At 37.8% G+C, this 24,516-nt stretch overlaps 2 protein-coding genes across 4 annotated transcripts in view; one reads left to right on the top strand and one right to left on the bottom strand.

Moving 5' to 3' along the window:
* COL4A5 (collagen type IV alpha 5 chain) overlaps positions 1-24,516 on the top strand; it is a 273,325-nt gene that overhangs the window by 182,944 nt on the left and 65,865 nt on the right. For all 3 annotated transcript variants that reach the window (XM_077889027.1, XM_077889028.1, XM_077889026.1), the window contains exons 22-29: positions 8,873-8,965; positions 10,346-10,416; positions 10,715-10,906; positions 11,602-11,770; positions 13,188-13,280; positions 13,372-13,476; positions 14,488-14,585; positions 16,704-16,854. In XM_077889027.1, coding sequence (XP_077745153.1) covers positions 8,873-8,965; positions 10,346-10,416; positions 10,715-10,906; positions 11,602-11,770; positions 13,188-13,280; positions 13,372-13,476; positions 14,488-14,585; positions 16,704-16,854 — 972 coding nt within the window. The remainder of the gene's footprint in view (positions 1-8,872; positions 8,966-10,345; positions 10,417-10,714; positions 10,907-11,601; positions 11,771-13,187; positions 13,281-13,371; positions 13,477-14,487; positions 14,586-16,703; positions 16,855-24,516) is intronic.
* On the bottom strand, positions 22,968-23,494 carry LOC144308484 (U1 small nuclear ribonucleoprotein C). Its single transcript, XM_077889029.1, has one exon. The coding sequence runs from the start codon at positions 23,484-23,486 to the stop codon at positions 23,007-23,009; it is 480 nt and encodes a 159-aa protein (XP_077745155.1). The 5' UTR covers positions 23,487-23,494; the 3' UTR covers positions 22,968-23,006.

The following is a 24,516-nucleotide window of genomic DNA, read 5'->3' as shown; positions in this document are numbered from 1 at the left end:
CTCCTTCCACAGTTTGGCTATTGTGGACATTGCTGCTATAAACATCGGGATGCAGGTGTCCCGGCGTTTCACTGCGTCTGTACCTTTGGGGTAAATCCCCAGCAGTGCAATTGCTGGGTCATAGGGCAGATCTATTAACTCTTTGAGGAACCTCCACACAGTTTTCCAGAGTGGCTATACCAGTTCACATTCCCACCAACAGTGCAAGAGGGTTCCCCTTTCTCCACATCCTCTCCAACATTTGTTGTTTCCTGTCTTGTTAATGTTCACCATTTTCACTGGTGTGAGGTGGTATCTCATTGTGGTTTTACCTGATGGCCAGTGATGCGGAGCATTTTCTCATGTGCTTGTTGGCCATGTCTATGTCATCCTCTGTGAAATTTCTGTTTATGTCTTTTGTCCATATCATGATTGGATTGTTTGTTTATTTGCTGAGTTTAATAAGTTCTTTATAGATCTTGATACTAGCCCTTTATCTGATAGGTCATTTGCAAATATCTTCTCCCATTCTGTAGGTTGTCTTTTAGTTTTGTTGACTGTTTCTTTTGCTGTGCAGAAGCTTTTTATCTTGATGAAGTCCCAATAATTCATTTTTGCTTTTGTTTCTCTTGCCTTCATGGATGTATCTTGCAAGGAACTGCTGTGCCAAGTTCAAAAAGGGTGTTGCCTGTGTTTTCCTCTAGGATTTTGATGGAATCTTGTCTAACTTTTAGATCTTTCATCCATTTTGAGTTTATCTCTGTGTATGGCATAAGAGAATGGTCTAGCTTAATTCTTCTGCATGTGGATGTCCAATTTTCCCAGCACCATTTATTGAAGAGACTGTCTTTTCCAGTGTATAGTCTTTCCTGCTTTGTCAAATATTAGTTGACCATAAAGTTGAGGGTCCACTTCTGGATTCTCTATTCTGTTCCACTGATCTATGTGTCTGTTTTTGTGACAGAACCACACTGTCTCTTTATTTTTTTTTTTGTATACATTTTTGGAGTTCAAAATTTCCAACATATAGTATGTCACCCAGTGCTCATCCCGTCAAGTGCCCCTCTCAGTGCCTATCACCCAGTGACCCCATCCCCTCACCCACCTCCCCTTCCACTAACCCCTTGTTCGCTTCCAAGAGTTAGGAATCTCTCATGTTTTGTTACGCTCTCTGATTTTTCCCACTCATTTTTTCTGCTTTCCCCTATGATCCTTTTCACTATTTTTTATATTCCCCATATGAGTGAAACCATATGATTGTCCCTCTCCGATTGACTTACTTCACTCAGCATAATACCCTCCAGTTCCATCCAAGTTGAAACAAATGGTGGGTATTGATCATTTCTAATGGCTGAGTAATATTCCATCGTATATATAGACCACTTCTTCTTTATTCAGTCATCTAAAAATGGACAGCAAGGCTCCTTCCACATTTTGGCTATTTTGGACATTGCTGCTATAAACATTGGAGTGCAAGTGTCTCAGCTTTTCACTGCATCTGTATCTTTGGGGTAGATCCCCAGTAGCACAATTGCTGGGTCATAGGGTAGCTCTATTTTTAACTCTTTGAGGAACCTCCACACAGTTTTCCAGAGTGGCTTCACCTGTTCACATTCCCATTAACAGTGCAAGAGGGTTCCCCTTTCTCCACATCTTCTCCAACATTTGTTATTTCCTGTCTTGTTAATTTTCACCATTCTCACTGGTGTGAAGTGGTATCACATTGAGGCTTTGATTTGTATTTTCCTTATGGCAAGTGATGCAAAGCATTTTCTCCTATGCTTGTTGGCCATGTCTATGTCTTCTTTGGTGAGATTTCTGTTCGTGTCTTCTGCCCATTTCATTATTGGATTGTTGGTTTCTTGGGTGTTGAGTTTGGTAAGTTCTTTATAGATCTTGGACACTAGCCCTTTATCAGATATGTCATTTGTAAATATCTTCTCCCATTCTGTAGATTGTCTTTTAGTTTTGTTGACTGTTTCTTTTGCTGTGCAGAAGCTTTTTATCTCGGTGAAGTCCCAATAGTTCATTTTTGCTTTTTTCCCTTGCCTTCATAGATGTATCTTGCAAGAAGTTGATGTGGCCAAGGTAAAAAATGGTGTTCCCTGTGTTCTCCTCTAGGATTTTGATGGATTCTTGACACACATTTAGGTTTTTCATCCATTTTGAATTTATCTTTGTGTATGGTGTAAGAGAATGGTCTAGCTTAATTCTTCTGCATGTGGCTGTCCAGTTTTCCCAACACCATTTATTGAAGAGACTTTTTCCAGTGGATAGTCTTTCAAGCTTTGTCAAATGTTAGTTGACCAAAGAGTTGAGGGCCCATTTCTGGGTTCTCTATTCTGCTCCATTGATATGTGTCTGTTTTTGTGTTAGTACCACAATGTCTTAATGATCACAGCTTTGTAGTACAACTTGAAATCTGACATTGTGATGCCCCTGGCTCTGGTTTTCTTTTTCAATATTCCCCTGGCTATTCAGGGTCTTTCTGATTCCACACAAATTTTAAGATTATTTGTTTCAACTCTCTGAAGAAAGTCCATGGTATTTTTTAAAAATATTTTATTTATTTATTCATGAAAGACACACAGAGAGGCAGAGACACAGGCAGAGGGAGAAGCGGGCTCCAGGCAGGGAGCCAGATGTGGGACTCGATCCCGGGACTCCAGGGTCATGCCCTAGGCCGAAGGCAGACACTTAACCACTGAGCCACCCGGGCGTCCCAAGTCCATGGTATTTTGATAGGGATTGCATTGAATGTGTAAATTTCCCTAGGTAGCAGAGACATTTTCACAATATTAATCCTTCCAATCCATGAGCATGGAATATTTTTGATCTCTTTGTGTCTTCCTCAGTTTCTTTCAGAAGTGTTCTGTAGTTTTTAGGGTGTAGATCCATTACCTCTTTGGTTAGGTTTATTCCTAGGTATCTTATGGTTTGGGGTATAATTGTAAATGGGATTGACTCCTTAATTTCTCTTTTTTCAGTGTCATTGTTAGTGTAGAAAAATGCCACTGATTTCTGGGCATTGATTTTGTATTCTGCCACACTGCCGAATTGTTGTATGAGTTCTAGTAATCTTGGAGTGGAGTCTTTTTGGTTTTCTATGTACAGTATCATGTCATCTGTGAAGAGGGAAGAGTTTGACTTCTTGTTTACCTATTTGAATGCCTTTTATTTCTTTTTGTTGTCTGATTGCTGAGGCTAGGACTTCTAATACTATGTTGAATAGCACTGGTGAGAGTGGACATCCCTGTTGTGTTCCTGATCTTAGGGGAAAGGCTCTCAGTTTTTCCCCATTGAGAATGATATTTGCTGTGGGCTTCCAATAGATGACCTTTAAGATGCTGAGGAATGTTACCTCTACCCCTACACTCTGGAAAGTTTTGATCAGGAATGGATGACGTATTTTGTCAAATGCTTTCTCTGCATCTATTGAGAGGATCATATGGTTCTTGTTTTTTTCTCTTGTTGATGTGATCTATCACGTTAATTGTTTTATGAATGTTGAACCACTCTTGCATCCTGGGGTTAAATCCCACTTGGGCATGGTCAATAATCTTAATGTACTATTGAATCCTATTGGCTAGTATCTTGCTGAGAATTTTTGCATCCATATTCATCAAGGATATTGGTCTATAATTCTCCTTTTTGGTGGAGTCTTTGGTTTTGGAATTAAGGTGAAGCTGGCCGCCTCATAAAAAGAGTTTGGAAGTATTCTGTCCCTTTCTATTCTTTGGAACAGCTTTAGTAGAATAGGTATTATTTCTTCCTCAAACATTTGATAGAATTCCCCTGGGAAGACATCTGGCCCTGGACTATTGTGTATTGGGAGGTTTTTGATGACTGCCTCAATTTCCTCCCTGGTTATAGGCCTGTTCAGGTTTTCTATTTCTTCCTGTTCCAGTTGTGGTAGTTTGTGGTTTTCCAGAAATGCATCCATTTCTTCTAGATTGCCTAATTTATTGGCATATAGCTGCTGTAATACGTTTTTAAAATTGTTTGTATTTCCTTGGTATCGGTTATAATCTCTCCTCTTTCAATCATAACTTTATTAATTTGAGTCTTTTTTCAATAAGGCTGGTAATGGTTTATCTATCTTATAAATTCTTTCAAAGAACCAAATCCTGGTTTTGTTGATCTGTTCTATAGTTCTTCTGGTCTCTATTTCATTGAGTTCTGCTCGAATCTTTATTTTTTTCCCTCTTCTGCTTGGTGTTGGTTTTATTTGCTGTTTTTTTGTCCATTTCCTTTAGGTGCGAGGTTATCGTGTGTATTTGAGTTTTTTTCTAGTATTTTGAGGGATGTTTGTATTGCGGTATATTTCCCTCTTAGGACTGCTTTTGCTGCATCCCAAAGATTTTGAACCGTTGTATCTTCATTCTCATTAGTTTCCATGGATCTTTTTAATTCTTCTCTAATTTCATGGTTGACCCATTCATCTTTTAGTAGGATGCTCTTTTACCTCCCGTGTTTGAGTTTCTTCCAAATTTCTTCTTGTGATTGAGTTCCAGTTTCAAAGCATTGTGGTCTGAAAATATGCAGGGGACAATCCCAATCTTTTGCTATTGGTTGAGACCTGATTTGTGATCCAGTATGTGGACTATTCTGGAGAAAGTTCCTTGTGCACTTGAATGTGTATTCAGTTGCCTTTGGATGTAAAGTTCTGTCAATATCTATGAAATCCATCTGGTCCAGTGTATCATTTAAAGCCCTTGTTTCTTTGGTGATTTTATGCTTGGAATATCTGTCATTTGCAGCACGTGCCAGGTTGAAGTCTCCTACTATTAGTGTATTATTATCTAAGTATGTCTTTACTTTGGTTATTAATTGATTGATATACTTTGTAGCTCCCACGTTAGGGGCATGAATAGTCATGATTGTTAGGTCTTCTTGTTAGATAGACCCTTTAAGTATGATATAGTGTCCTTCTTCATCTCTTACTATAGTCCTTGGGATAAACTTTAATTTATCTGATACCAGGATTGCTACCCCAGGCTTCTCTTGAGGACCATTTGAATGGTAAATGGCTCTCGATCCTTTCATTTTCAGGTTGGAGGTGTCTTTGATCTAAAATGAGTCTCTTTTAGACAGTAAATAGATGGGTCTTGCTTTTTTATCCAGTCTGAAACCGTGTGTCTTTTGATGGGATCATTTAGCCCAACACATTCAGAGTTACTATTGAAAGATATGAATTTAGTGTCATCTTAATACCTATTCAGTCCCTGATTGTTATTTAGATTATTTCTTTGGGCTTCCTCTTTCTTTCTCTTTTTAAAGATTTTATTTATTTATTCATGAGAGACACACAGAGACAGAGACAGAGAGGCAGAGACACAGGCAGAGGGAGAAACAGGCTCCATGCAGGGAGCCCGACATGGGACTCGATCCCGGGACTCCAGGATCATGCCCTGGGCGGAAGGTGCCACTAAACCGCTGAGTCACCCAGGCTGCCCAGGCTTCCTCTTTCTTTTACAGGTCCCTCTTAATATTTCTTGCAGAGCTGGTTTGGTGGTCACATATTCTTTCAGTTTCTGCCTATCTTGGAAGCTTTCTATCTCTCCTTCTATTCTGAATGAGAGCCTTGCTGGATAAAGTATTCTTGGCTGAATGTTTTTATCATTTAATACCCTGAGTATATCCTGTCAGCCCTTTCTGGCCTGCCAGGTCTCTATGGAGAGGTCTTCTGTTAATCTAGTATTTCTCCCCATAGAAGTTAAGACTCTCTTGTCTCTTGCTGCTTTAAGGATTTTATCTTTGGAATCTGCAAGTTTAACTATTAAATTCTGAGGTGTTGAATGGTTTCTATTGATTTTTGGGGAGGTACCTCTCTACCTCCTGGATCTGAATGCCTCTTTCCATCCCCAAATTAGGGAAGTATTCAGCTATAATATTCAAATATGCATTCTGGCCCTCTGTCCCTCTCAGCGTTTTCTGGAACCCCAATTATATATAGATTTTTCCTTCTGAGGCTATCATTTATTTCCCTTAACATTTCTTCATGGTCTTTTAAGTGGTTTTCTCTTTTTTCCTCAGCTTTCTTCCTTGCCATCAACTTGTCTTCTATGTTACTCACTCTTTCTTCCACCTCTTTATCCCTCATCATTAGGACCTCCAGTTTGGATTGCATCTCATTTAATTGATTTTTAATTTTGTCCTGATTAGATCTAAATTCTGCAGTCATGAAATCTCTTGAATCCTGTATGCTTTTTTCCAGAGCCACCAGTAGCTTTATAATTGTGCCTCTGTATTGGCTTTCTGATATCGAATTGTAATCCATGTTCTGTAACTCTGTGGCAGAGTGTACTGTTTCTGATTCTTTCTTTTGTGGTGATTTCTTCCTTCTGGTCATTTTTGCTCAGTGCAGAGTGGCTGTATGAGCGGGATGAGTTAAGAATATCAACCACAACCTAAGTAAACTTCACCCTAGATGATTCTGAGGATGCCAGAGACCAGAAAATGAAAATAAAGATCAGAACAAAATAAAACAAAAGGACTACCAAAGTGAAAAATAAATTTAAAAAAGAGTAGTAAAAAATAAAAGGCCAAGAATCCCAAAAGAGAAGAAAAAAAAAGAGAAAAAGAAGTGAAAAAAGCAAAAGTAAAGAGGAGGAAAAAGAAAAAGAAAAGAGAAGACAAGGGGTGGGACTAGGACATAATGATGGTGAAGAAGAAGATGATGGTGAAGAAGTTGGAGAGAGAATGTAGAGGGTTATCTTCTTGGTTCTGAGTGTATTAAGTTCTGTATGTTAGAAGATGCTCAGTCCCAAATCTATATAAAGCAGCAATACTTGTAGAAAGCCCCACCATTGACCACCAAAACACAAACGGGATAAAAGAGGGGGGCAGAATGGGAATGAAGAGAGAATATAATCTCACAGAATTAACCAGCACAGTATTCCACTTGGTTTTGGGTTCATGCTGGTCATGTTTTAGAAGGTATTAACTTCCACCATTGTAGAGCAAAATGAGGCAGAGAAAACAAAAAACACAAATAAAAAAAAACATATCTTGTGTATCTCCCAAAATTAAATTGAGTATGTTGAAGGGAATCTAGAAGTGGAAAATATGCCTAAGACATGTAATTGTAGTAATATGAAAGTCAAAAAAGGAGAAACTTAAAAATGTAGAGGTGGTAAAACATTGTGTTGAGGCGGGAAATGAGAAAAATATTAGAAATTTTTAGTCTGGGGCAGCCCCGGTGGCGCAGCGGTTTGGCGCCGCCTGCAGCCCAGGGCGAGATCCTGGAGACCCTGGATCGAGTCCCACGTCAGGCTCCCTGCATGGAGCCTGCTTCTCCCTCTGCCTGTGTCTCTGCCTCTCTCTCTCTCTCTCTCTGCATCTCTATGAATAAATAAATAAAATTAAAAAAAAAAGAAATTTTTAGTCTGATATAAAAGTAGTTGTACTGGAAAAGGGGGAGAAAAGGGGGGTACCCTCTAGGTCTATATACTATAAAGTCCTTGAATTCCCCTGGAGCTTTCCAGTGCTGCTTGGTGAAGAACTTTATCTTCCCTGGTTCTTCCAGCTGGTCTTCTGGTGGCGGGCCTACTGTGCTGATTCTCAGGTGTGTGCACCTGAGGGAGCTGCCCCGCCCCCTGCGGGTACCGAGCTCAGTGGGAGCTGTTTACCCCATGAGGCCTCAGTTCCCTGGAGTCCCCACCCCTCCCAGGCACAGGGTGAAATAAGGAGGAACAACCACACTGGTGGCAGCTAGGTCTCCATCCCTGGAGTCAGCTCCCCACAATAACTACCACGGTCTTCCAGTCCGCACTGACCTAGATGCTCCCTGGCAGCGCTGTTGCGCTGATCTGCGCCGCTTGTGGGCGCCCAGCGGTAGGAGAGTCCTTGCCGTCCTGTGTCCTCCCCACTTCTGCCTGTCCCTGGGGGCAGTGCAGGATCATGGGCTGTGTCCGCTCTGGAATCTCACTGTCGGGGGGCGGGGCGCAGCTCCCGAAGGCAGCAGGGTGCAGACCCCTCTGTCCCGAGTCACCCGTCTAACTGACTGGCTTCTCCCCGAGGCCCGCCTGGTTCATGCTTCAGCCCTTTACCGAGATCCGTCCACAGTTTGTGGCGTGCTCTCCTTCGGGCGCCCTTCCTCTATTAGTGACTCCGGGAAACTGGAGCCTTCGCTGCCCCTCCTGCGTTTCTGCCCAATTTCCCTAAGAACTTTTCCATCTGGGAAGCATCCGGTGCGTATTTTTAAAATTCCTGTTTCTCAGAGGCTGGGCTTTCCTATCCTGGAGGCTTCTGCCCGGCATTAGCCCAGCTCCTCATGGTGCCCCTTCCCCACTTGATTCTTTTATTTTTTTCCGCCTTCCTACCTTGCTAGATGCGAAAACCCTTCTCTCTGTAGTGTTCCGGCTGTTCTCTCTTTAAATCTCAGGTTGAATTCGTAGGTGTTCAGGATGATTTGAAAGTTATCTAGGTAAGTTGGTGGGACCAGGTGAGTTGAGGACCCCTACTCCTCCACCATCTTGCCCCCTGGAAATATTATAACACCTTTATATATATCTGACATATATAAATATAACACTTTTATATATTTATATATATATGTGACATATATATGTTAATAATGTGCTACCTTCAGTGTTTATTATCCCTTTCCACTGACAGAATGTAAACACCATGAAGGCATAGATTTTTGCCTGTTTTGTTTTGCCTGTTTTGTTTTGTCTGTTTGTGTACCAGTATATCATAGACACCTGGAAAATTACTTGGCAAATAATAGCAAATATTTATCAAATGAATTGATACTAATATAGGCTTTTCTAAACTATACTGTTGGGTAGGAATGTTGCCCCTTGGTCCTAACTTCTTTAGAACCTATCTAAAGGAGATAGACATACCCCTTTAAGTAAAATTTATTTCTCATTATGGTTTTCTCTAGGTGACAAAGGTGATACCTGCTTCAACTGTATTGGAACTGGCGTTTCAGGGCCTCGAGGTCAACCTGGTCTCCCAGGTCTTCCAGGTCCTCCAGGTAAAACATTCTGCCTCCAGGCAATCTTTGTAAAGTATTTCTTGGCTATATTTTAGTGAGCTCATAGTTTTATAGTGATGCCAGCTTCTCATTTTATAGCAAGTCTCTCATATCCATAAATAATTAAATATGAAATGCCTGTATCTGCTATAAAATAAATTATGCTCTTGTTTCTAATACCTGAAAGCTACCAATATTTTCTATTAAAGCATTTTGACAATATTATTCTAGGAAATATATCTTCCCTGTTTTCCATATGGTGGAGAAAATAACTCTTACAGAGTCAAACTTCTTCCTTCCAAAAAGCTGGGGAAAAAGTTCATAATGCCTGGCCCTTGAGTATAGTTTCCAGTGGCAGAGCTTTGAGTCTTTGAAGATGTATCACATGTTGTCATTAAGGGACAGAGCTTCCACTGTAGTTTGGCAACCAACTACCCATATTCCTCTTTCTAATATAACTTCTCCTTCCCTGTTTCCAATCAAAATTATATTTGATATCCATCAGACCGACAACTGTCTCCCAACTGCCTCTTGGGATATTCCAGTATTATAGACTCTTAAAATGACACTTTGTGTCAGGACTGAGAGCAGACAGATCTCTTACCTTTCTGTCTGGTATGTCTGCCAAAGAAACTAATTCATTTAGCGCTTGGAAATAGATTTTTAGCAGGTCTTATAGCTGCCACTGGAAATTAATAATTTAGCTTTGAACCTCCAGTCTGTTGGTTTTCAAATTTGGGAGTACGTCAGAGTTATCTGGAGGACTTGTTAAAAACCCATATTGCTGGGTTCTACCCCAAAAGTTTCTGATTCAGTAGATATGGGGTGAGGGCCCACGAATTAGGATATCTAACCAGTACCAAGGTGATGTTATACAGTTTATTGAGTGACCAATTTTGGGAACTACTTCTTTAGTAATATTTCCTCTAGTCTTTGAGTACCAAATGTTCCTCATAAACCAAATTTTACAAAGTGATAAACCAAAGAAAGGACTGATAAGGATCTGTGAAAACTGTTGCAAAGAAAGATATCAGACTGTATCCTTATCTCTTTCTCCCTTTGGCAAGAGGATGGTTGTAGGGACCTTAGCACCTCTGTGCCTAGCAGTTGGTAGCTGTGAGCTCTGACAGGCTTTGTAGTTGGAAGCACCTAAGGATACAATATTGTATGTAATATGAAAGATTAATCTAAGAGAAAGGATGATTTGCTCATTTTGAGAGCATAAGACAGGAACATTAAAATATGATTTGTTAAATGCGATTGAATGGGGTTCTTATTTTAAAACTTGACTTCCTGACTTGATGCTTTTTATATGAGCTTTGTTAGGGACTCAGGGTCAAAGTTCACATTATTTTGTGTGTGTGTATGTGCATGTATTAGGATCTCTTGGTTTCCCTGGACAGAAGGGAGAAAAAGGACATGCTGGTCTAACAGGTCCCAAAGGATTAACAGTAAGTTTTGAGTATATTATAGAACAAAAAAAAAAACCAAACCTGGAAGAAATCCATTTACACTTTGGTTTTCTCTTGTGGATATACATAATAAAAGAAATTTAGTTTTTTATTAATTTGTGTTGTTTTTTATACCTTGACTCTCCCTGGCTCACATGCCTCACTTTGTTCATAGCTTTGTACACTAAATCTTATTGGGTGGGTTGATAGGACAAACTGGAAAAAGAAATGTGTTGGAAAGAAAGAATCTGACTTTTTCTCTTCTTCTTTTTCCCTTTCTTTCTTTTCCTTCCCTAAGGGCATACCGGGAGCTCCAGGTCCTCCAGGCTTTCCTGGATCTAAAGGTGAACCTGGTGACGTCCTCACTTTTCCAGGAATGAAGGGTGACAAAGGAGAGTTGGGTTACCCTGGAGCCCCTGGGCTTCCTGGTTTACCTGGAACCCCTGGACAGGATGGACTGCCAGGGCTTCCTGGCCCCAAAGGAGAACCTGTGAGTTGGTTTGATATTCTTGGTTCTGTGATATCAAACTGTTACTTAGGGATGTTTCCTAGGATGGGCTTTGTGCTAAGATGAATACCCAATTAGTGCTTAAAAGAATGTGACTGTAGTAATGGTATATTGTTATTGACTATATGGGGTTTCTTTACCACTCTTTTCTCTCAGTTTTATAAATTCCTTCTTCTTAACCTATTAATATATTGAGTAATACTGGCTGTGAACAGATGAGCAGGAGGTTAAGATGCTTATGGATTAGTACGAGGCTCCCCTTCTCTTGTACTACGTATCGTTGTCTCATTTTTTTTTTTGACCTGAGAACAAAAGTCTAACTTGATTTTATATATAGTAAGCTTAGAGATTAGTGTGAGTAGATGGCCATGTGTTAGCTGGACTACAAACTTCTTGACTTATTGCTAGAATGTAAGCTTTGTAAAGGCAGAGATTTTTGTCTATTTTTGCTCTTTGCTGTATCACCAGCTCCTGATACATATTAGGAACTAAAAAACATTTGTTGAAGGAATTAATGAATAAGGGGAATGATCACACATCATATCCCATAATAACACACACTTATACAGTTCTAAGAAGAACTTTTTATGGCTGTATCATTTCTTTAGTTGTATTCAGTAATACCAACATACCAACCTATATCTGTATGTTTCTATATTAAATGTTTCCCTTTTTAGGGTGGAATTGCTTTTAAGGGTGAAAGAGGTCCCCCTGGGAATCCAGGCTTGCCAGGTCTCCCAGGGAATAGGGGGCCTATGGGCCCTGTGGGTTTTGGCCCTCCAGGCCCAGTAGGTGAAAAAGGCATACAAGGTGTGGCAGGAAATCCAGGCCAGCCGGGAATACCAGGTGAGTTTACTACAGTTGTTTTGGTTTTAATTTGGCACTTAAAAGCAGAAATATAGTATCTTTTGGCCATTCTTGGCTTCCTTGCATAAGAGATGTGTTTCCCTTGCTGTTTATATTTGGGCTTTTAAGAGCTTCATACCAAGGGAGCACAGTGTCTGTGTTTCCTCTAAAGGGGGAGGTTCCTTCTTTAAATTTCTTCTGTCTTCTTTGTTACTGTTTTTTGTCTTTAAGTACATTGTACATAAGGTTTAACAAGTAATTATAATAGGAACACACATGTACCTACCACATATGTCAAAAAACAGAACACTGCCATCATCCTAGAAACCCCCATCTTCCTCTCTGTCCTTTTGTGATCATAATCCCCTTCCATTCTCTAGAGGTAACCACTGTCCTGACTTTTGCCTAATTTCCTTCCATTTACCCCTTAGTTTTATCACCTAGATATGGATCTCTAAATAAAGTACCTTAATTATACTTCTTTTTGAACTTCATAATAATGGAATCATAGGGTAAGTATTCTTTATATTAACTTTGTGTATAGCTATAATACATTCATTTTCATTGCTGTATAGTATCTTATTGTATGTGTATTTTGTATTGTCAGACATTTTACATTTTTGTCAGTTTGCTGAGTGTGATTTATCTCATAACAGTTTTATTTTGCATTCCCCTGATAACATTAAAATTTAGCACCTTTTCATATGTTTGACTGTTTCAATTTCCATTTGTGAAATTCCCATTCAAGTGTTTTTTTTTTACCATTTTTCTACTGGATTGTTTATTTTTCTTACTGATTTAGTTTTTTTTTAAATATATATATATATATGTATATATTCTGTGTATTAGTTGTTATCTGTTCTGCAAAATTTTCACTCTTTACAGCTTGCTATTTTCACTCTCTATATGGTGTCTTTAATCAACAAAACCTAATTTGAATGTAGTCAAATGTATCAATCTTTTCTCTCATGGTTAGTGCTTTTTATGTCAGATTTTAGAGATCCATCTTTATCCTGAGCATACTTCCAGTTCTTATTTTAGTTAATGGCAAGTAGGTGTACTTGGACTTTGCACAATACCACCTTAAGTTACCATTAGTTAACCAAAAAGAATATTTCTTTTTTACTGCAGTTTGAGTTTTGTTAGGCTCCTTTGACCTATATTTTAAAGTATTTTTGTAGATGCTGTCTTCAATCCTGGAAGCTCTTAAAACTGTCATCTACTTTTTCTTTTTGAAAGTTTATCCTTCTGTTTGGTATATTCCTTGAATATATAATACGGGGTTATGTTTCTTGTGGGTTCTTGTTAGTGTGCATTTTCAAAAGATTATCGATACTTTCTTGTTCTGTTTTTAATTAAAGAGATCTTTAGTCAACTGAACACTTCTCACCCACTTTTGATTCCCTCTTATTCGTAGGTCCTAAAGGTGATCCAGGTCAGACCATAACTCAGCCAGGGAAGCCTGGCCTGCCTGGTAATCCAGGCAGACATGGTGAAGTAGGGCTTCCGGGTATGTGAGGAATTTATTTGGCCATGTCTTTATTACTTATTAGCTTCTTTCTTTTAAAGTATCCCTTTAAAAAAAAACTGTTTCTCCATAGGTGACCCTGGACTTCCCGGCCCGCCGGGCTTGCCAGGAATACCCGGTAATAAAGGAGAACCAGGTATCCCTGGAATTGGGCTTCCTGGACCACCTGGTCCCAAAGGTATGTGGGACTGGGCAGCATGCAGGCTAGTTAACTAGTTAATATGACATTATTCTTTGATATAATTCCCTCAACAAATAAAATATATTAATTGTGCCTCTTTTCTAGGTACCATAAATAATGTAAGTAAAAAGTCACAGTGTATATGCAATATTATTTTATTGTTTTTATCTAAAATAGTCCAGGCAAAAAAAAAATAACTAAATCATAGATATGCAAAAATGATATATAAGCTTTTAAAATTACAGAATTATTGTCTTTTATGTTCACCATTGTATTTTTAGGGTTTAGAAAAGTTCCTGGCACATAGTAAGCACTCAATAGATACTTGTTGAATGAATGGATTGTGTTAAGTAGAAAACGTACTTATTTCACACATGTATCCAAGTAACATTTTATCCTAAATCATATTCTCTTGATTTACTGAAATTTTGTAAGGCTATTGCTTCAGTTCTGTTTTTTTCCTCTTAGAATTAATTCTCATGAATGTCAAGCATGCATTGGTCTGAGAACAGTGCTTAAACATGGCCTTGCTCATTTATACTAAATGACTTCTAAAGAGTCAGATTTGCCTATATATTTATATTTGTGTATAATATTTATAATTCTTTTTAGCTTATTTCCAGAAATATATAGTAGGCCTTTTATCATACTATATTCAGATATAAGCAGAACAAAGCTTTTCTGCATGTTTGTGTGGGAGTCATTCCTTATGTTTCGTTCTATCTCATTAGCAATAACTCTTATTTTCCTTTAGAAGAGTATATCTTCCACACATATTAGCCCTATATGAAAATGACAGGACCATAAGGTGATTGAGAGGGAATATCAGGTATTTATAAGGCTTGATCCTGAGAAGTCATCTAGAACATCAGTGTACTTTTAACATCTCACTCTAGTCACTAATTAAGCATGATTGGACAGGGTAAAAATATGGGTTTGGGAGTTTGGGTATCTTTTCTAAGGTATCTTCTCTTTGGAGATTAAAAAATAACTGATCATGTCCCACAGGTTTTCCTGGAATTCAAGGACCTCCAGGAGCACCTGGGACACCTGGAAGAATTGGTCTAGAAGGCCCTTCTGGGCCACCAGGCTTTCCAGGACCAAAGGTCTGAGACATTTTACTTTATTCTTTCCCCTTTTCCTATTTCTCTTATTAGCCCTAGGTTTCTATTTTGATGTAGACAAAGTCTTATCCCAAATCTTCACTATATAAATACAGTTATCTGATTATATTTTCACTTAAAAATATTTTACCTGGAGCACCTGGGTGGCTGAGTCGGTTAGGCATCCAACTCTTTTTTTTTTTTTTTTTAATTTTTATTTATTTATGATAGTCACAGAGAGAGAGAGAGAGAGAGAGAGAGAGAGAGAGAGAAGCAGAGACATAGGCAGAGGGAGAAGCAGGCTCCATGCACCGGGAGCCCGACGTGGGATTCGATTCCGGGTCTCCAGGATCGCGCCCTGGGCCAAAGGCAGGCGCCAAACCGCTGCGCCACCCAGGGATCCCGGCATCCAACTCTTGATCTCAGCTCATGTCTTTTTTTTTAAGATTTTATTTTTTTATTCATGAGAAACACAGAGACACAGGCAGAGGGAGAAGCAGACTCCATGCAGGAGCCCGACGTGAGGGATCCCTGGGTGGCGCAGCGGTTTGGCGCCTGCCTTTGGCCCAGGGTGCGATCTTGGAGACCCGGATAGAATCCCACGTCGGGCTCCCGGTGGATGGAGCCTGCTTCTCCCTCTGCCTATGTCTCTGCCTCTCTCGCTCTCTCTCTGTATGACTATCATAAAAAAAAAAAAAGGAGCCCGACGTGGGACTCGATCCCAGGACGCCAGGATCACAACCTGAGCCGAGGGAGGTGCTAAACTGCTGAGCCACTCAGGAATCCCCTCAGCTCAGGTCTTGATCATAGGTCGTGAGTTTGAGCCCCATGTTTAACCCAAAACAGTCTTTCATTGTTCAAGAGGTCATATTTGAAGCAACAAAGTTTCTGAAATTGTTTTGGAGTGAAAGGTTACCTGATGAGATGAGATTAGGTGAGAGAATACAATCAGCTCCCCTTATACTTCTCTATAGTATCAACATACCATTTAATCTCTGTCCATGACTATGTGATGACTGGTTGAATATCATGTTTAGAACTTCCCATATTGTTTCCCAGTCCCAATTCCATCCCACTTACACAATGCAAGCCACTATTATTAGCTTAATAATAATAGTAATATAATAATAATAATAATAATAAAGTACTGTGTTTGAGTTTCTTTCTATTCTTTTTATTATATCTTAGCTAATTTACAATTGCCCTTAGTCAACCTTCAGCAAACTGCTGTAGTTTATAATTTTCCTGAATGTTCTTGAATTTTCACTGTATTTAATTAATTTAAACTTTTGTGTTTTCATCATTGCTATTTCTTCCATGGGAAGAACAATTGACCATGACCACAGGTCTCATGAGAAACCACTTCTCTATTGTCTAATTGTTCTTATTTTATTATGAACCTTTAAAATGAACACAAAAGTAAAAAGAGTAATACAGTGAAGTTTCATATATCCATTACTCAGATTCCAAATGATCAAGATTTCATTACATTTATTTCATCTATTCCCTTTTTCTTTGCTAAAGTATTTTAACACAAATCTCAAAATCGTATTATTTTACCTATAAATACTTCAATATTCATCTCTAAGTAAGTGGGCTTTTCATACAAAAACCACAATGTCATTATCATACTTAATCAAATTTAAAATAATTATCTAATACAAAGTCTGTAATCACAGTTCCTCAGTTGGGTCCTTTAATCTCATGCTCTCAGTTATCTCTTTCTTATCTTATAACCAAAATTTTTAAAGATTTTATTTATTTATTCAAGAGAGACACAGAGAGAGAAAGGCAGAGACACAGGCAGAGGGAGAAGCAGGCTCCATCCCGGGAGCCTGACGTGGGACTCGATCCCAGGTCTCCAGGATCGCACCCTGGGCCAAAGGCAGTGCTAAACTGCTGAGCCACCAGGGCTGCCCCCAAATTCTTTAATTTGTTTCTCATCCTTCCAGATGTTCTCTCCAATTTGCCAATTATTTTTCATTTAGTTATCCTATTCCTTCTCCCATAGGGAAAAAAAATTACTACTTTGTATTTTCTGCTTTACATTCTTCATGGTAAACAATAAACACCAAGAAAATCATTGGAGTTTTTGTATGTTTTCTCATGTGTATGCCTAAGGGAGAACCAGGACTTGGGCTGCCTGGGCCACCTGGACCCCCAGGACTCCCAGGTTTCAAAGGAACACTTGGTCCAAAAGGAGATCGTGGTTTCCCAGGACCTCCAGGTCTTCCCGGACGTACTGGCTTGGATGGGCTCCCTGGACCAAAAGGTAAAGAAGTTATAGCTATTTTTCAGTTTGCTTTTAACTTTTATAGAAATTGAAACTGTTAGGAAAGTTTATGGGTTATAAGTCCAATTAAATGAAAGTCTATGCTCCCACTCTGTCACTGCTTTTTTTCATCTTTCATTGATGTTTTATACATTTTATTTTATTGAATAGATGATACAATCATATACGTATGAAAGTCGAACTGAGAAGTCTTCCTTTTACCCCATCTCCATCCACTCTGTTTTCCCCATCCCATATGTAGCCAATTTTTGAGTAATTTATTGTTCCAATATTTCTTCATACAAATTCAAGCCAATAACATATATATTTGTATTTCCTAACTTTCTTAAAAGCTAGAATACTACCTTTTGACTTTTTGCTGTTAATTATTTTGCTTAATTTTATATCCTAGAGATCACCTTATGTCAGTACTTCAAAATCCTGATTTTTTAAAAAATAGCTACCTAGTAATAAACTGCTTGAGTTTATTGTAGCTTGTTCTGCCAGTTGCTAGTTTCTAGATTGGGTTGTTTTTTTAAGATTTTATTTATTTTATTTATTTATTCTTGAGAGACAGAGGGGAGGGAGAGAGGCAGAGACACAGGCAGAGGGAGAAACAGGCTCCATGCAGGGAGCCCGACATGGGACTCGATCCCAAGGATCACGCCCTGGGCTGAAGACGGCACTAAACCGCTGAGCCACCCGGGCTGCCCTAGGTTGGGTTTTTGACAATCTGTTCTTAATTAGAAATAATGTCACAGTGAATTGTCTTGCATTTATGCTATTTCATATATGTATAGTTGTAACAGTAGAATAGAGTAATAAAAATACATTTTCTAAATTAAAGGCTAAACGCATCTCTAGATATTGTCAGTTTCCTCTCTCTTTTACCATACACACATTCCTATCAGCAATGAATGAGTGTACTTGTTTCTCCATAGCTTTGGTAATTGAGTATGTTGACAAATTCTTTAATTTTCACCAATCTGATAGAAGTAGGTATTGGTAGAGTTTTATAAACATTTTATTGTGAAAATTTTCAAACACAAAATTAAGAGAATGGTACAGTGAAAACTTCTATATCTACCATCAAGATTCTACAATTAACATTTTATCTCTGCCAACATTTTCTTTTTTAAAATTTCATATAATCAGCAAAGTAGAATTTTTCAGTGACTACTATATAGCCATTATTGATATTCTATTATCAACATTTTACTCTACATGATTTGTCACATATCAGTTCATCCCTTTCTTTATCCATTGACTTATTTTTTGATGCATTTCGAAGTAAACTGTAACAACAGTACACTTCTCACTAAGTACTTTAGCATGTATATTATAACTACAATTCTGTGGTTGTTTTTTTTCTTTTGACAAAATTCACATTAAATGACATACACAGAGACATTTGCTGGATTTCGACAAATACATATACCTGTGTAACTAATCCCCTATCAAGATATAATTCCGGAAATTTCCCTTTTCCCCCTTCTCAGTCCGTACACCAACATCCACAGTGGCATCTGTATAGTTATGATTTTTCCTTGTAAATTAATTCTACCTGTTCTAGAACTCCGTATGGAGTCACACAGTGGGTACATTCTTTGTAAGGCTTCTTTCACTCAGAGTACTATTTTTGAGATCCATTCATGTGTATTTATCAAGAGTTTTATTTTTTATTATTGAGTATTTCATTGTATAAATATACCAAAGTTTTTTAGTCCATTCTCTGTTGATGGACACCTGTACTGTGTTAAGTTTTTGGCTATTATGAGTGAAGCTGGTAAGAACATTCTTTTACAAATCTTTTTGTGGATATGTGCTTTCATTTTGCTTGGTTAAATACCTACAAGTAGAATTGTTGGGTCAAATAGTAGGTATATGTTAGTTGTATGAGAAGCTACTAGACCTTTTTCCAAAATTGTTTTACCATTTTAAACTCAAACCAATATGGTATGAAAGTTTCAATTGTTCCACATTCTCTCCAACATTTGGTGTCATCAGTCTTTTCATTTTTGAGTTTTAGTAGGTGCGTTGGTGACATATTTTGGTCTGAGTTTTCATTTCCCTGATGATGACTAATGATGTTGAACTCTTTTGTGTCCTGGTGGATTATTTTTCACATTCAGATATTTTTCGCATTTTAAAATTTATGTTTTTATTGTTAAGTGGGAAGTGATGTTTATATATTCTACATACTGGTCTTTTGTGAAATAGAGATCTATGAGTATTTTATCCCCATCTGGTTTGCCTGTTTTTAATCAGCGTATTTTAATGATAAAAGTTTTGGTTTTATTGATGTTTCATTTATCTATTTTTTATGTAATTATTGTCTGTGTTATATCTAAGAAACCTTTCCCAAGGTTGCAAAGATAACTTTTATTTTATAAATTTTATAATTTTAGCATTTATGTTTAAGATTATCATCCATCTCAAATAATTTTATTAAACACCATTTGTTCAAAATGATCTCTCCCCATTGGATTACTTTGGCATCTGTGTCAAAAATTAGATGGCAATATAATGTGTAGGTCTATTTTGTGCTATCATTCCTACTTATCTATTTTACTAGCCTTAAGTCAATACCAACTGTTTATATTACTGTAGCTTTATAATAAGACTTGATATCAGGTAATGTAAGTCCTCCAACTTTATCAACTTTATTCTTTTTTTAAAAATTCTTTGGATATACAGTATCCTTTGCCTTTATTCTCAAGGTCGTTTAAATTTGTATTTCCATTATTATGAATAAAATTGAACATCTTTTCATATGCTTAAAGGACATATTTTTCCTGTGAACTGCTTATGGCCTTTGCTTATTTCACCATTGGTTTCTTCTACCCTCTTGATTCTGATTCCCCTTATTATAAATAGGAATAGATTTGGCAATTGTGTTTTCCTTACTGGTTTTCAAGGAACAGGACTCTCCTGGTCAATATTTTGGCCCCCAGAGAATAATCTAAACAGCTTTGTACTTCTAAACATGTTGGATTGATTCTCATTAAAGCAATATGACAGCATAGACTAATTTAGCCAGCATAGATTCTGTGAGCAAAAGCCCCCAAACTAGCCCAATACAAATTCTTCTTAGATAAGCCCTTTTAAAAATACCTATTTGTCTTCAACTAAACAGTTCTGGCCAGCTGTAAACATTAACACTCAAAGTTACACATTGTGTTTCCCACCAATTATCTACCACAGCTTAGACATGTGACCCCCAAAATTGGAGATAGACACATTCCAAATGATAAGCTATGTGGCAAGCAGTCTCCATATGGAAATTACTCACTCATGATACTTTGTTTATTAAAATGTCTTTGAGAAGGGTTAGGAAGAAATGAGTTGAAGCCTATTTTAAACATTAGTGTCTTAACAGGCATTTATTTTCCTAATCTTTGAAAGGAAGTATAGGAATTCTAATATCCTAATAAGACTCATTCTGAAATATAAAAGCCCCAGTACAGTTCCTAAGGTGGTAGAAGAAAAAGAATTTTGGATATTCTACCATGTAATTCCTTCATTCTTCAAACATTATGTTCTTCTTCTGTGCCAGGTACTGCTTGAGTCACTAGGAACACAAAGGCATAGAGTCTGTTCTCTAACTACTGTAAGAAAATCTAGGTAGTATCACTATGATAATGGTTATTTCATCTGGAACTTTTATGAAAATGTATCACTAATGTTTTGGGTCACTAAACCACAGTCAGAATTCAGTAAGCAGATCACAATAAAAGTTCACCTACCAGACACACATATACCAGTGGCTGGGCATTAGAACTTGGTGATCTCTCCTAATAGGAGAGATTGATACAGCACTTTCAAAGCAAAATAGTGACCAATAATAAATTAGTTAGGGTAACATCTATCATCTATCAGGAAAGAATGATATGAGGATGAAGACTCAACATTAGAATCACATTAAACAAAAAAGATAAAAAGAAGATGACTTTGGAAACATTCAGTTTGCCTCATATTACTTTGGTTCAAGGCCTCATCTAAGGTGCCTTGGTAGGCTTCATATAGGAGGTGACACTTGATCTGTATCCTGATGGAAGGATGTTCTGGGTAGCAGGAATAACATGCAAAAGTATTGTGACAAATAGAATGGCACAGAAATGGAAATATTGAAAGAAATAAAATATAAATTGCAAAAAAAATCTATTTTTAAATATTTTATTTATTTATTCATGAGAGACAGAGAGGGGCAGAGACACGGGCAAAGGGAGAAGCAGGCTCTGTGATATGAGTCCCATATCAGGCTCCCAAATATAATGCATTTTCAATGAGAATTCAAGTTGGTGTTTTTTGTAAGCACTTGTCATAACTAATTCTGAAACTTAACATTTATCAAACATATACTAAAATGTATTTCAAAATCCTTGTAATTACAGTATTGTGAACCAGTGCTGGAATAGACAAGGGGACCAATATAACAGAGTTAAGAAACATGTATATAAAGGGATCCCTGAGTGGCGCAGTGGTTTAGCGCCTGCCTTTGGCCCAGGGCGCGATCCTGGAGACCGGGATCGAGTCCCATGTCGGGCTCCCGGTGCATGGAGCCTGCTTCTCCCTCTGCCTATGTCTCTGCCTCTCTCTCTCTCTGTGTGTGACTATCATAAAAAAAGTTAAAAAAAAAGAAACATGTATATATGGAATACAAATACACACACATGCACACACACTCATGTCTCTGTAGTAACTTGATATTTCACAGAAATGTCATCAATTAGTAGGGAGAAAATAGATTCTTAAAAGTTGGTATTGAGTAAATGGTCTCAAATAAATAAATTTCTGATGCATGTTATGTTAAAAATGAATTAAAATCATAAATATAAAAAGTAAAATTTTTAAAATATAAGAAATGTGGAAGACAGAAAGATTTTTGTATCATCTTAATATACAATTTTGGCAAGACTCTTTAATAAAGAGAATACAAAATTACAAATAGAAAATTGGGATACTGTAAGGCCCAACGTCAGGTTGTCTTCAGACCAGCTAGACTTATCATACTTATTCAACTACCATGGGCCATACTTTGCATTGGTTTCATGTAGAAGGTTACAAAGATAGGATGTACAGTATTCTAGTAGGGTAGTGTTAGGAGTTTCTCATCAATATAACTCCTCAATATTGACATCTACAGAATATTCCACCTTATAAAAGAAGAAAACACATTCTTGTAAAGGGCACATGGAACATTTATCATAATAGACCATTATTCTAGGCCCTAAAACAAACTTTGGCAAATTAAAAATATTGAAATCATACAGTAGATTATTTCACCATACTAGATTTAAGAAGAAATCAGTAATAGAAAGCTATCTGGGAAAATCCTGACATATTCAGAAAATAACCAAAACCCTTTAAATAACCTATGAATCAAAAGGGAAATCACCAGGAAAACTAGAAAGTGCTTTGAATTTAATAAAAATGAAAATAAAACATATCAAATTTGTAGGATGCAGATAAAGAAGTGATTAAAAGAAAATTCATGTATGAAAGCTTTTTTTAATAAAAGATTTTATTGGGGATCCCTGGGTGGCTCAGTGGTTTGGAGCCTGCCTTCGGCCCAGGGTGTGATCCTGGGGTCCCAGGATCGAGTCCCACATCGGGCTCCCTGTGTGGAGTCTGCTTCTCCCTCTGTCTACGTCTCTGCCTCTCTCTCTCTCTCTGTCTCTCATGAATAAATAAATAAATAAAATCAATAAATAAACTCCACTTAGTGGGGAGTCTGATTCTCCCTCTGCCTCTCCCCTGACTTGTGCTCTCTCTCTCTCTCGATAGTTCTCTCTCTCAAATAAATAAAAACCATTAAAAGAAAAAATTAGCAAATCAAATCCAACAATATAAGGTTATATGCTACAACCAAGCAAGGTTTGTCCTCCGAATACAAGGCTGATTTGTTTTCTTTGTTTTTTTTTTTTTTTAACTAAAACAGTAGACAATTTTATTTTCACGTTTCACAATACAAGTGAAAATTGCCTTTGTCCCACTACTCCCCTGCAAAAACTATTCTCTCTTTGATAGGAAGGGGAAGCAAGTCTTCCTTGTCGTGCTTTTAGAAAACACCCAAAGTCACAGCACCATGATCTCCTGGTGAAGTAAGAACAAGTAATATAAACTGAATATAAAGAGGTTCCTATCTCTCCTTATCTGTCTGGTTGAGTCATTCCTGGCCGAGTGGGCACCATCATGGGACGAGCAGGAGGTCTCATCATTGGGGGCCCAGGCATCATTGGCATGTGGCCTCCCATAGGTGGCCTCATTCCAGGAGCAGGTCCCACTGGCATCATCCCAGGAGGAGGAGGGCCCATCATTGGCATCATTGGAGGGCCCCCCTTATGGGGGGCTGGCATCATACCAGGGCGAGGAGGACCCGGGAGACTGGGGGGAGGTGGGATCATTGCCTCTGCAGGAGGAGGAGCAGAGAATGGAGTAGGAGGTATCTTTCCTTGTTGAAATGCAGCAGTTGTTTTGTCGATCAGTCTCTGAGCCTGCTCTTCCATCCATTTCTGATAGTAGTCTTTCATATTCTCTTTGTGTTTCCTACCACTGCAGTGTGTCTTTCTCACAGATGGAGAGTCATGGGTGAGGTATGTGTCACAGTAGTCACAATAAAACTTAAGCATATTGCTCTGCAGGCTGTTGGCCACTCCGTCCCCTACAAGGCTGATTTGAAGATCAGGGTGATTTGCCTTATCAACAGTCTGAAGAAAAATTCAACTATATTAACATCTTAATAGATGATGAAAATTGTCATAATTTAACATTTATTCTGAAAAACTACTCTCACAAAATTAGGGATAAAAGGGAACTCTTTTGCATGATAAAGAATATTTACCAAAAAACTTGATCCATTATATTTAGTGGTGAAAACCTGACTGCTTTTTCCTAAATATATGGAACAGCGCAAATATATGCTTTCTTACCACTCCTTTTCATTATTATACTGTGAGTCCTGTAAAGCAATGAAATGCTATAAAGCAAGAAATAGAAATAATATGATGACAGATGGCAACTACACTTGTGGTGAACATAGCGTAACATATAGAGAAGTTGAATCACTATGTTGTACACCTGAAACTAACGTAACATTATGTGTCAACTATGTTCAAATAAAAAAAAAAACTCCTGACAAAATAACACCCCTCTCCCCAAATAGAAGTAAAAGGCACACACATTGGAAAGGCAGAAATAAAGCTGTCATTTAGGTGACCTGATTTTTCTACATAGAAAATTGAAAATCTACAAAATACTCCTAAAATGAAGAATTGAATTTAAATTTAGTAGGGTCATAGAATACAAGGCAAATATACAAAAATAAATTGTGTTTCTATATGTTAGTAACAAAACAACTAGAAATAAAAATTAAAACAAAAACAGTATTAATTGAAATGACATCAAATAACATGAAATACTTAGGTATAGTTCTAACAAAATATGTGCAAGATCTGTATGTGGAAAACCGTAAAACCACTTACGACAGAAATCACACATCCAGTCAAATGGGAAGATATTTTGTCTTCATGAGTTGGAGGGCTCAATATTGTTAACATAAACAGTTTTTTCCAGCTTTATTCATAGATTGAACATGTTCCCTAGCAAAACTCTGCAGTAGTTTCTTTTTTTTTTAAGATTATTTATTTATTTATTTATTCA

This window comes from Canis aureus, chromosome X, assembly GCF_053574225.1.
Source record: "Canis aureus isolate CA01 chromosome X, VMU_Caureus_v.1.0, whole genome shotgun sequence".
NCBI classification, from domain to species: domain Eukaryota; kingdom Metazoa; phylum Chordata; class Mammalia; order Carnivora; family Canidae; genus Canis; species Canis aureus.
Note: the sequence above shows the minus strand (reverse complement) of the source record. Positions and strands in the feature narration are given on the sequence as shown.